General features: G+C 44.3%; 1 protein-coding gene across 1 annotated transcript; it reads left to right on the top strand.

Moving 5' to 3' along the window:
* The first annotated feature begins 540 nt into the window (after positions 1-540).
* klhl11 (kelch-like family member 11) lies at positions 541-5,917 on the top strand. The gene is made up of 2 exons (XM_084329334.1): positions 541-1,085; positions 2,382-5,917. The coding sequence occupies exons 1-2, from the start codon at positions 628-630 to the stop codon at positions 3,964-3,966; spliced, it is 2,043 nt and encodes a 680-aa protein (XP_084185460.1). The 5' UTR covers positions 541-627; the 3' UTR covers positions 3,967-5,917.
* The last annotated feature ends 8,375 nt before the right edge of the window (positions 5,918-14,292 follow it).

The raw sequence follows: 14,292 nt of genomic DNA, 5'->3' as shown, positions 1-14,292 counted from the left end.
TTGCATGTCTAGGTGACACTCTCGACTGTTTCATGGGGCCCTATGTTTACACAGAGACCGTTTCATCGGGCCTGTGTTTACACAGAGACATCTGACGTCAGTGTACAGCCTGAAGATATAAGATATTGACAACAGATCAATGAATTAAAACTGGCCTGTGTTTACACAGAGACATCTGACGTCAGTGTACAGCCTGAAGATATAAGATATTGACAACAGATCAATGAATTAAAACTATCAGTATGTCATAATCAAACATTCTAGAACATTTGTGTATCTATTCAACAATTCTCTCAGAAGATCTCATTGTGCATCTTGAAACAGTACTGACCAGTACTGAACAGATATACTAAACAACATAGATTGAAGCCTGCATTTCTCAACCAAGGTGAGACAATACAGACCCTTGTTTGCATTTTGAAACCAAAATTTCGCCATCTTATTTATTTTGGAGTGGAGTGTTTCTTTAAGTATCCTCTCGACATACCAATAGGAAGCTACGAATGCCAAACCGACTTCGGCTTCCGGCTGTGTTTTGAGTTCATGTAACGTTATGTGTCTGCGTATGTAGCGTTCCTTCCTTCACGAGTTCACTTCGATTCCAATATTCTTTCGTCAAACGGCATTATGGCAGCCGCAGCCCCCAACCCGGAGGACTCCTCCCGGAGCAGTAGCGGCACCAGCACACCCAGCGCCCTTGCCGGAGACGGCGACACGGAAGAGGCCGAGGATTTCACCTCCTCCTCCCACTGTTCAGAGCTGTCTCGCCGGCAGAACGAACAGAGGAAGCAGGGATTGTTCTGCGACGTAACGCTGGCCTTCAGCAGCGGGGCGGCAACCGGGAATGTCCAGAGCTGTGAGTTTTCTGCCCACCGTTCTGTCCTCGCAGCGGCCACTGACTATTTCACTCCCTTGTTGGGAGGACAATTTTCCGAATCCCTGTCTGGACGGGTTGAAATGAAAGAATGGAGCTCAGAACTGGGACCAGATCCGGAGACAGTGGAGAGTGTCATTCAGTACATGTACACGGGAGAAATACGTGTGAGCACCTGCAATGTGCATGAAGTGTTGGAGCTTGCTGACAGGTATGTTAATGAAGCCCACGGTGTACAGTATTTATGCATTTTTGTAATTACCAGGCCTAACCCCCAGGGCTGTGCTACCATCAAGCCTATGGATCCATTGTTTGTGTGCATGTATTCTACAAGATTGTCATATAGCCTGCGGTTCATGTAAGGTTCTGTATCTACTAACTAGATCACAAACTGACATGTTGCTGTTGCTGGTTCTACTGGAACACAAACTGACGTGTTGCTGGTTCTACTGGAACACAAACTGACATGTTGCTGGTTCTACTAGATCACAAACTGACATGTTGCTGTTGCTGGTTCTACTAGATCACAAACTGACATGTTGCTGTTGCTGGTTCTACTGGAACACAAACTGACATGTTGCTGGTTCTACTAGATCACAAACTGACATGGTGCTGGTTCTACTGGAACACAAACTGACATGGTGCTGGTTCTACTGGAACACAAACTGACATGGTGCTGGTTCTACTGGAACACAAACTGACATGGTGCTGGTTCTACTGGAACACAAACTGACATGGTGCTGGTTCTACTAGATCACAAACTGACATGGTGCTGGTTCTACTAGATCACAAACTGACATGGTGCTGGTTCTACTGGAACACAAACTGACATGGTGCTGGTTCTACTGGAACACAAACTGACATGGTGCTGGTTCTACTAGATCACAAACTGACATGGTGCTGGTTCTACTGGATCACAAACTGACATGTTGCTGGTTCTACTGGATCACAAACTGACATGGTGCTGGTTCTACTGGAACACAAACTGACATGGTGCTGGTTCTACTGGAACACAAACTGACATGGTGCTGGTTCTACTGGAACACAAACTGACATGGTGCTGGTTCTACTAGATCACAAACTGACATGGTGCTGGTTCTACTGGAACACAAACTGACATGGTGCTGGTTCTACTGGAACACAAACTGACATGGTGGTGCTGGTTCTACTAGATCACAAACTGACATGTTGCTGGTGCTGGTTCTACTAGATCACAAACTGACATGTTGCTGGTGCTGGTTCTACTAGAATCGAACCCTAACTAACCTTACTGTCATGCACTTGTCCTAATAAACTAACCTACACTGTAACACGCAACACTTTGATGAATATTGTTACTCAGCTGATAGAGTTGTACCCAAGTCGTACAGAACTTGTAAGTCGCTTTGGATAAAAGCGTCAGCTAAATGACTAAATGTAAATGTAGATCACAAACTGACATGTTGCTGGTGCTGCTGGTTCTACTGGAACACAAACTGACATGTTATTGTTTTTCCACTGCCTATAGGTTCCTCCTGCTGCAGCTGAAGGATTTTTGCGGCGAGTTCCTGAAGAAGAAGTTGAGCTTGACCAACTGCGTGGCGGTGCACAGTCTGGCCCACATGTACACTCTGGACCAGCTGGCCCTACGTGCTGCGGACATGATCCGCCGCAACTTTCACAAGGTGATCCAGGACGAGGAGTTCTACACGCTGCCCTTTCACCTGGTGCGTGACTGGCTGTCCGACGCTGAGATCACCGTGGACTCTGAGGAGGTGTTATTTGAAGCCGTGGTGAAATGGGTGCAGAAGAACACAGAGGAGCGAGGGCGGTACTTTGAGGAGCTCTTCCGACTCCTCCGGCTGCCCCAGATCAAGCCCACCTACCTCACCAGAGTGGTGAAGAACGAGCAACTGGTGGCGTCCAACGAGGCCTGTCTCCGCCTGGTGTCGGAGGCTGTGGAGGGCCACGCTATTCGCTTCGAGAACCTCAAGTCAGCGGACCTGGAGTTCTGGTCCTCCTACATGGCCTCCTTCCAGCCTCGCTTTGGCCAGAACATGGATGTCATCATGGTGGTCGGTGGGGTGTCAGAGGGAGGGGACTACCTGAGTGAATGCGTGGGCTACTTCATATACGAGGACCGTTGGGTCAACCTACCGCACATCCACAACCACTTAGACGGCCACGCCATCGCCACCACGGAGTCCCACGTCTACGTAGCCGGCTCCATGGAACCGGGCTTCGCTAAGACGGTAGAACGCTACAACCCCAATCGCAACACCTGGGAGCAGGTGAGCAACTTGACCACGCGCAAGCATTCCTTTGGCCTCACCTGCATCAAGGATATCCTCTACAGTATTGGCGGCCATGGCAACTTTAGTCCAGGCTTCAAAGATGTGAGTGTGTACGAGCCCGAGCAGGACAAGTGGCACAATTTGGAGTCCGCACCTAAAATCCTGCGCGACGTGAAGGCAGTGAGCGTGGAGGACCGCTACGTGTACATCACGGCACGCACACCCGTCGACACAGACAACGAGGATGGACTGAAGACCGTGACCACCCGCTATGACACAGAGAGCCGTCAGTGGCAGGATGTCGACTCCCTGCCCCTCATCGACAACTATTGCATCTTTCAGATGGCCGTGGCCGCCACTAACTTCTACCACACGGCCTCCTGCTGCCCCAAGAGCTACTCTGTGCGGGATGAAACCGCCAAACAGAAGATCAGCACCCGCATCTCCGACGAGATCCTGGAGAGCCTACCCCCGGAGGTGACCAGCATCGAGGGCGCCGCCGTCTGCCACTTTGACGAAGACGTCTTCGTCATCGGAGGCTGGAAGAACAGCGACGACATGGACAAGCAGTACCGCAAGGAGGCGTACCGCTACTGTGCCGAGAGGAAGCGCTGGATGCTGCTGCCGCCCATGCCCCAGCCGCGCTGTCGAGCCACCGCCTGCCACGTCCGCATCCCCTACCGCTTCCTGTACGGCTGCCAGCGCTACCCCATGCCCCAGAACCTGGCCCGCCAGCGGGACCGCATGCAACAGATGCAGCAGCTACACCGACGCACCCTCACCCTGCGAAGGCAGCTACAGTCCCAGATAGAGTGCTAACCCGACCTGCTGTTCACGACATCCACTCCCAGCCACATTCCCCAGGACACACTGGCCGCCATCGTTATTGATCCTCACTCCATAACAGAACGGCGGGTCCTCTGCCGCTCTCATATCGGATGTGATTTCATTTAATTCTGTGCCATCGGCTCTCATACTGTGTTGTGTTAGTGACTAATATGTTGAAGGACATGAGATGTGTGGGCTGGCCTGTCTGTGCTGACCAGGTGTTGGTCCGCATGGGAGGACAGACTGAATGTAACAATGTGAATAAGAGTGTTATACAGTGACCAACGGCTGCATACCCTAGCTAAGTATGTCGGCACGGCTTATGTTTATCTTTTTGTACATACATAGTGTATAGCTGTATATGTATACATTTATATATTTTACATCCTTTTATTTTGTGCTTAAACAAATACGGCTAAGTGACGCTACCAGAATCTACATTCCTACATTAAATCAAACCAGCTTAATGATGTGACACTGTGACAATCTTTTCATGCAAATATTACAACAGTCCAGCTGTCCGATATGCCTTGCCTAGAGACTCGGCAATGCTTTTATCATAGTAGCTGTGTTTGAATGGTTTTGTTTATTACGCTATAGCCTCACTAGTTTAAAATGAATGGCAAGAGAAGACCTATTAATATTAAAATCATCTAGTTGATGTTTTTTTTGGCTGCAGCTTTCCTACAACTGTTTTTATGGAGTATAATAATATATACTTCTTTCATCTTGGATGCTAATGAAATCCCTAACAATCCATAGGATAGGTTAGCCTACATATTGGGTGACATGAGAGAAAGATCCATCATTTCTGGATTTGGTACAAAAGGGATCAAGTCATTCCTGAGTGATTACCTTGCCGGTGATCTGGAGAGAAATTTTGCTTTTCCGTGTCTTTGGCTTGGATATTTAATTTTCTAGCAATTGTAACATTCCGTTATGTCCTGATCATTTGTGACGAGTGAACCATTCCTTTATTTTGCACTTTTGAAAGTTCTCATTGCATTCCTACAAGTTTATGAAAATATCTGTAGGTTTGGATGTCTGCAATGGTTTTATTTAGTTCCTTGCATTGCATAGTGTCAATCGAGTGTGTGTGTGTATGTGTGTGTAATGTATGTATGTGTGTGTGTAGGTGGAGTTAATGGGCAAAGCTTGTTGAGTAGTGCACTTTTTAATCACCATTCGATTTCACTCTACTTTGCCTACTTAATTTGTTCCACTTAAGACAAAGTGATTGTATTTTACTTAATCTAGCTTCCAGCCAATCAAGTTTGATCTCCTTTGACAAACATGTTCACACTCCTACACAGAGCTGACTACACATATTATGTCACAGCCTGCTAAACACAGAGGGACGCTGTCAACTCTGCATAGGAGAATTAAACGTGTTGTGATTATTGTCTTATCTGTTTCATCCCAGGAATGCATTGTAAAAAATATTATTGGTGTACTTCACTCCCGAATGGGTGTACCCTAGAGCTCCTGGTGTATTGTCCTGTGGCCACATTTCCCACCATCCAAAGATCATTTTAACCATTTCACTGCCACACTACAGAAGGTTAACCCTTTACTAACCGTCGGTAGTGTGATAGTAAAGGGTTAACCTTCTGTGTATTGTGAAAGGGTTAACAGTTTTGTAGTGCGGCAGTGAAAGGGTTAAGTGAGGTCAAAAGAAACAAAGATTTGTTGGAGAATATGTTTTTCAGAAAGAATGTTGAGGTGAATGTGTCGCCGTGGCATTCAAGAATTCTCTGTAAACTCTTATGCCTGCAGCAGCTTTATACCATGATGGTGAAGACATATGGAAATAAAATGTATTTCTCCTTTTTGACCATCTTACATATCACTACATTAAATTGAGTAAGCTACATATATATTTTCCTTTGCATGTGATAGCCTGACATTGTGTCAATATATTGGATGTAAGAAATGCTAATGTCATCACTTGCAATTAAAAATTCATTTTTATAAGTCGGTAGTGGCTGATCTATTATTGCTTTTCCCCAAGGAAAAGAACAAACATTGATTGATTGATTGAAAACTGTATTAACAGATTGCAGAATGGGTACAGTACAGCTCAATACACACAATTGTTAAGGGGATGCAGACCAGAGAAAGACTTTTGTCTTGTTTACATCAGGGTCCCCCATTTTCAATTCATCATAACATATATAACATACACAACATACAGATAGACAGTACTGCTACATCTATACATTTATGACATACCAGATTTGCAAATACAGTACTGTTTGTGATACAAAAAGAGTCCAGAAAAGAGTATACATTTGACGTAGAAACTGTACATTGTACAACAAACGGACTAGTTTACAGCTACACACATTGGACTCCCTCTCTTATTAAAAACATATCATTACCTTCATTTGAGAGTATTTTGTGACCTATTATTAAAAACTACAACTGTGGTTTGACTGTCGACGTTACAGTACATTAAATGTACATAGGAACCATTGATTGCATTGCTTTGAGTGCGGGGGGGGGGGGGAGTACAAGCTGTGCACTGTACAGGATCCAGAGATTGAAATCGAAAACTACTCAATAGTCAGGAGGGATAGGAATCAATATGGAGGTGGCGTCTGTGTGTATATACACAAAGATACCAAATTCATCAACCGTACTGACCTTAACCATGACGAAATTGAAACTGTTTGGATTGAAATCCTATTCGATAGGGCAAAACCAGTACTAATAGGCACAATCTATAGACCGCCAGAACAGAGTGGCTTCTATGACACACTGGATGGGTGTTTAGCTGGGGTGGAGGGTGTAGAAAAAATTCTTATTGGGGACTGGAACACGGATATGCTGCATAAAGCAGCACCAGTCTTCAGGGCCTTCAGTAGGTTTTCTGATCTGCACGGCTTCAGCCAGCTAATCACCCAACCCACAAGGGTATGTGATTCAACACAAACCACCATTGACCTCATTTTGACCTGACAAGTCCATGATCTCCAATAAAGGGGTGATAGCATGCGGGTTAAGTGATCATTATATGATTTTCTGTACCCGCAAAAAGCTAAAACAGAAGGCCGGCTGTCACAAAACAGTCACATCTAGAGACCTTAAAACCTACTCTAGAGAGGCCTTTAACCAAGAACTGGAGAGCATGGACTGGTCAGATGAACTCAGTGGTACACAGGTTGAAGAAACATGGCTTGGTTTCAAAACCAAATTCACAACAATACTCAACAACATGGCACCCCTAAGAACCACCAGGGTTAAAAATCACGCTGAGCCATGGATGCACACTGAAATACTGGCCGCTATGAAAACCAGAGACAAAAAATGCTCGGAACTTCATAAAAGTCAGACAAAGCTTTCCAAAAGCTCAAACAGTGAATTCCAAGCCCACGTGGTTGAACTGAAAATTCTAAGAAACAGACTAAGAAATGACGTAAACACCATGATCAAAACCTAAAAAAAGAAATTCATCAATGACAAAATGGAGGAAAACAAAAACAACCCACGTGAACTTTGGAAATTACTCAATAATCAACTAGGCTGCAGTAAAAAAAACTTAAAACCAGATTCTCAAACATAAACATAAAGACGGACAACACGCTCATCACAGACAAGCTGGATGTAGCCAATTACTTAAACATCTTCTTCACAAACATAGCCACAACACTGGTAAACAAACTACCCTCCCACTCAGGGCATTATGGGGTAGAACACATAGTAGAATACTACAAAAACCTAGGGGTCCGCAAAGACGACTTCAAACTAGAAATGGTAACAACCGATGAGGTACTCAAAAAACTGAGCGCCCTCCAACCTAACAAGGCCACTGGCCATGACAACATCCCCTCCAAATTCCTCAGAGACGCAGCAGCCGGCATCACCCCAGTCATCACACACATAATAAACCTCTCCATAAAACAGGGACACGTCCCCAAGGACTTAAAAATTGCGAGAGTGACCCCTCTGCACAAAAAGGGCAGCAAATTAGACCCAGGCAACTATTGCCCTGTTTCTATTCTTACCTCCATCTCGAAAGTCATGGAGAAAATTGTCTACGAACAGGTCGAAAAGTACCTGGCGGAAAAAAATCTAATCTACGAATTCCAATCTGGCTTCAGAACATCCCACTCCACTGACACATGCCTTCTCTATTTGAACGACCACATCAAACAAGAGGTGGACGCGGGCAAATACTGCGGCATGGTCATGCTGGACCTACAAAAGGCCTTCGACAGTGTCAATCACTCCATTCTGATTGACAAGCTAAAAGCAATTGGTTTTGATAGTTATCAGTGAGCTGGATGCAATCCTACCTGGAGGGGAGAGAACAGATGGTGGAGGTAAACGGTACTCTATCCCCCCCCCTCACAGTGAACTGTGGTGTTCCACAAGGAAGCATACTAGGACCACTACTGTTCCTAATTTATGCAATTGACATGTCGTCAGCTTGTGACTGCAACTTGTTCCTGTTTGCGGACGACTCAGCCCTGCTGGTCTCTGACAAGAACAAGTTGCAGGTTGAAAAAACCCTCAGCTCGGAACTAGGCAAAATCTGCATATGGCTCGCTGATAACAAACTATCATTACACATGGGCAAAACAGAGTCCATACTCTTCGGTTCAAATAACAAACTCAGCAAGACCGACGGCTTCTCAGTTACAGTGGGTGACAATATTGTCACAAGGAAAGATGAAATTACCTACCTGGGTTCCATCCTAGAGGCAAATCTTTCCTGTGACAAAATGGCATCCAATGTAATAAAAAAAGTCAACCAACGAACTAGATTCTTGTACCGGATCTCCTCTCTGGTAAACAAGAATACCCTGAAGACTCTGGCAGGAGCACTCATTCAAGGGTACTACGACTATGCTTGCACCTCATGGTACCAAAGCACCTCAAAGGCGCTAAAAACAAGATTATAAACATCACAAAACAAACTGGTCAGACTTCAAGTTTCAAGTTTCTTGGGGCGGCTACGTGGCGTAGTGGGCAAGGCGCTCGCCACGAAATGCTGGAGACGCTCGGCTCGTCAGTTCGAGCCCAGCGCTCCACATTTGCTTTCAGTTTAGCTGGTTGTCCGTACTAATACACATTGGCCGTATTAGGGGGTGGGAAACTGATGGGTGGGGATCGGGCGTTGTGGACAGCGACTCCTACAGGTCGGTTGGTGCGCCTGCGCAGTAGAATCAGGAAGTGTCGGGGCAGCGTGAGCCTCCCACGCGTTACTCCTCGCCACTGAGAGATCGAGCTGCGCAGGTGAAAAGATGCGACTGCTGTTACCTCAATTACCGGAGGGGACTTGTGCTATGTATGACTTAGTCCACATTGCAGCCGGCTTGTGGGAGGCAAGAAACAGCGTCCGTGACAGGGGAGGGTTGAATTGGATGATACGAAATTGGGATGGGAGAAAATATAGAAAATGGGAGAAAAAAGTGGATAAAAAAAATAAAAAATTCAAGTTTCTTTAATAGTTGTCATACAGAAGTACAGAATACTGGAATGGTCTGGATTAGGCTGGACTGGTCGTATCTATGGGCAGTATTAGAAAGGATGGGGTTAGGAAAAGGATTCATTGATATGATTAAAGTATTATACAAAGACCCTTCGGCCATGATCACAACAGGTACATTCATCTCCGAAATCTTTCCGGTATCACGCTCAGCCAGACAGGGTTGCCCTCTTAGTCCCGGACTATTCGATCTATCATTAGAGCCTTTAGCACAATATATAAGACAATCCCAATCCATAGAACCAATCGTAATCAAGGGCACACAACATAAAATTAGTTTATATGCGAACGACGTAATATTGTTCATGCAAAGCCCCAACACCACATTGCCTCATCTACTCAAGTTGATTGAGAACTTTGGTGATCTATCGGGATTTAAAATAAATTGGCCGAAGTCGGCTTTCCTTCCACTTAACACCCAAGCAAAAAAAGATACAACCCTCCCAGGTGAGATACCTATGGTAAAACATTTTAGATGCTTGGGTGTGGAAATATTTCCCACCATAAGACAAACGGTGAAGCACAATTACACAAAAATACAGAACAAAATCAAAGACGACCTGGACAGGTGGGCAAAACTTAAAAACTCAGTACAGGCAAGGGTATCAATAGTTAAGATGGATGTACTACCTAGAATCAACTTCATCAGTTCAATGCTACCGTTACCCCCTCCAGAGGGTTACTGGAAAAGATTACACTCCTCCACATACAAATTTATTTGGAATAACAAACCTCCACGTATAAAAAGATCCACCGCACAGAGAAATAAAGCAGACGGTGGCATGGCAGTTCCAGATTTTTTCCAATATTTTAAGGCGTACACATTAAGACCATTGACAATATGGTTTGATCCCCAAGTATTAGTATCCTGGAGAAAATTGGAAGAAAACATAGTAGCCCCACATAGACTGAAGGACATAGCACACACTAAACTACCAATCAAGTACTGTGAGCGGAAATTTGGCCCCATAATTACCCATGCGATCCGGATATGGCGTGAAACACAAAAAAAATATCCTAACCCACAAAAATGGCACAATCACACTCCCTTATTCAATAACAATGCACTCTTAATTGAAAAACGTCCTATAAGATTCCCTATATGGGAAGAGCAAGGCATACACTCATTAGGGGATGTTTTTAACAACCAGGGTTTTTGTAGTTATGGAGAAATATGCACAAAATTTAATCTCACCGAGTCCACATGGCTTTTTTACATACAGTTACAGCTATGTTTGAAGTCTCACGGTGTTCCATTAGACATACCAGTTGAACACCACAGATACCACAAATTCTTCTATGAAAGAGAGACATCGAGAGGTTTTGTATCAGGTTTTTATTATCAATTACTAACGTCCTCGTATGAAACCCTCCAACTAGACTCTGTCTGGAGGAGGGATATACCAGACCTGGAAAGTGACTTTGATTGGCAAGGAGCATGGGCAAATGTCCGTCTTACATCAAGGAACCCGGACCATCAACAAATCAATCTTAACTATATTCACAGGACATACTTGACTCCTATAAGACTGAACAGAATGGGTCTCAAACAAGACTCAAAATGCTCCCAATGTACAAATGGAGACGAAGGAACATTTATGCACATGTATTGGGACTGCCCACCAGTTAAGGCATTCTGGAAAGATGTGACCCATCAATTATTAAAACTCGTATCTTGGAATATACCAGTACACCCCTCTGTATTACTATTGAATGATGTTTTTGAGTTTGCAGTAAATCCACAGCTAAAGAGATTGGTTTTATCGGGTATCACAGTAGCTAAAAAACTGATCGCATCACGCTGGTTTCAACCGGAAAAAATGTGCCGGAAGGTTTGGTTTCTTACATATCTCGATGTGATTTATCAAGAAATATCTACAGCAAGAATTCTGGGACTCAACGAATCCAAAATGTCAATGTGGTTAGAAGTGGTGGAGAGAATAAAAGCTAGCTTATAATGGTGGTGTCTGGTTAGGAGTGAGGGATAATGGAGGTACTATCCAAGGAGGGGTCCGGGAGGGGGGGGGGTTCGAGCTGGAGCATATGTGTGTAGGGTTTTAGATAATAGGTATTAGGAGTATATCCTGTAAGACATTGGTACAATTGGTAATTTCGTTGGATATACACTGTATACGGTAAAATATTATTATATACTTTTTTTTGTTTTCTGTTACTGTACTTGCATGTCATTTTAGCCACCTTAATTGTTAGTTTCATTATGCATTGTGTGTTGAGTACTGACTTTTAACAATTTTGTTTTGCAATAATAAAAAAAAAAAAAAAAAAAAAAAAAGTACAGAATACTTTTATACAAAATGCTTCTTACTGTTACGCTCCAGAGACTGTGCTAGACAAGATAAGTACGAAATAAAATAGTATAGCATGTAGAATAGAAGTAAAAATAGAGGTCACAGTGTTCAGTATAGACATATGTACAATGTTCGATGCAGAATAGAAGTAACTGAGTTACCATACAATATACAATATACTATGCAATGTACTAATATACAATACTATATAGTGCAGAGCAGAAATGGGATGAGGTACAATTTAGGTACAATTTACAGTAAGGTGTACGAGTTGTAGTGCAAATCCTTTACCAATAAATATAAAGTGTAAAGATGAAATTACCTACCTGGGTTCCATCCTAGAGGCAAATCTTTCCTGTGACAAAATGGCATCCAATGTAATAAAAAAAGTCAACCAACGAACTAGATTCTTGTACCGGATCTCCTCTCTGGTAAACAAGAATACCCTGAAGACTCTGGCAGGAGCACTCATTCAAGGGTACTACGACTATGCTTGCACCTCATGGTACCAAAGCACCTCAAAGGCGCTAAAAACAAGATTACAAACATCACAAAACAAACTGGTCAGACTACTACTTGACCTTACCCCTAGAACCCACCTCACCCCTGCACACTTTGACAACCTAGGATAAAGAGTAGACGACAGAGTACAGCAACTTGCAATGGGCCTGGTCTACAAGATACACTATATACGACTAAGGTACCCATGTACATGTCAAAATACTTCCCAAAGGTCAGTGAATACCACGACCACAACACCAGAGGAAGCTCAACAAATCATGTTAAACCCAGATTCGGCTCAAACAAGGGACTAAACACGTTTCGCAATTATGCCACATCAATGTGGAACGCCCTACCCAAAGCTGTAAAGGAATGTGAATCCCTACCCACATTCAAAACCGCTCTTAAAGAGCACCTACGGGAGGCTGCAATGCGAAACTGGCCACCGATGTTCAAACCCCCCACCCCCTCCTAATAGTCTCCTCCCCACCGCATGTATATTCTCTCCCCGCCGTATATGTATTTTTTTCTCCCACCCACCCACCCCCTCCAAATGTACAGTCTCCTCACCACCGGATGTATATTTCTCTCCGACCCACTCCAGTCCCCTCCCCATCATATGGATATACTCTGTCAGGATCTATGGGTAACAGTACTGTATATTTGAATACCGTATATGTCACAAATGTATCAGTACTAAATACCTATATCAGCTATGTCCCTATGCCATAAATGTCATGTATAGAATAGAATAGACTTTTAATTGTCATTGCACAGTATACAACGAAATTTCAGGGGAGCTCCCACAGACCGTAGTACATATATACATACATGAACACATAACACATATAACACTGTACATAACAGAATATTTTAAATAATAAAGTGCATAATGGGTGGTAATCAGAGATTATCAAGTGCAGTGGTAAGTGCATGGTGCACGTGAGGGGACAGTCAATGAGTATTTAACAGTCTAACTGCTTGGGGGAAAAAGCTGTTCTTAAATCGTGTACTCTTGGCATGTATGGACCGGTATCTCCTCCCTGAGGGAAGGAGTTGGAAGAGGTGATGTGCTGGGTGCGACTGGTCCTTGATGATACATTTGGAGCGGTGGAGGCAGCGGGAGGTGAAGACGGAGGTGATGTTTGGTAGAGGAGTCCCAACGATCCTGCCTGCCGCCTTCACCACCCTCTGTAGAGTCTCTTGCTCTGCCTTTGTGCAGCTGGAGAACCACACAGACACACCGTAGGTCACTCACACTGAGACCCAGGAACTTGAACTCAGTGACCCTCTCCACTACCTCGTTGTTGATGAGCAGAGGGGAGTGGTCAGGCCTTGATCTTCTAAAATCCACTATAATCTCTCTTGTTTTCTTTATATTGAGCGCCAGGTTGTTATTGTCACACCAGGCTGTATGTTGAGTATATGTCATAAATGTCAATATGAATTGAAAACGGGGGACCCTGATGTAAGCAAGACAAACGTCTTTCTCTGGTCTGCATCCCCTTAACAATTGTGTGTATTGAGCCGTACTGTATTGTACCCATTCTGCAATCTGTTAAATAAAGTTTTCATTCATTCATTCATCATTCATTCATTCATGCACTGTCCATCTGGTCTCAACGCGTAGGTAGTTTTTTGCAGGCGCGTGAATACCAAACCCAGCCGCATTTCTCGGAGACGCTCTCTGATTGGCCGACGCCTGTTTCTACACTGGTTAAGCTTAGGCACTCTTCGAAGTTGGTTAAGGTTAGAGTTTGTCTTAGAGCATGGCGATAGAACGCCAGGTAGTTTGCAGGCTGTTTGACGTGGAAATTGGCAAAGACACCGCTCGTCACGGATTGGGCAAACGCGTCAGTGACCAATCAGAGAGCGAGTCGGAAATAGGCGCAGAAAAAGGCGTCACACGATTGGCGCACATGTCACATGACCAGAAACGCCAGTGGCCAATCAGAGAGCGTCTCCGCAAACATATGCTACGGGGAAAAAATCACGCGGTCTCAACAGTTATAC

The sequence above is a fragment of the Notolepis coatsorum genome (genome assembly GCF_963971535.1).
Source record: "Notolepis coatsorum genome assembly, chromosome: 14".
In the NCBI taxonomy this organism is placed as follows: domain Eukaryota; kingdom Metazoa; phylum Chordata; class Actinopteri; order Aulopiformes; family Paralepididae; genus Notolepis; species Notolepis coatsorum.
Note: the sequence above shows the minus strand (reverse complement) of the source record. Positions and strands in the feature narration are given on the sequence as shown.

Coding starts and splice junctions, on each gene's coding strand:
- klhl11 (XM_084329334.1), top strand. CDS start 628: ATGGCAGCCGCAGCCCCCAACCCGGAGGACTCCTCCCGGAGCAGTAGC. Junction 1,086..2,381: donor GTGTTGGAGCTTGCTGACAG/GTATGTTAATGA, acceptor CACTGCCTATAG/GTTCCTCCTGCTGCAGCTGA.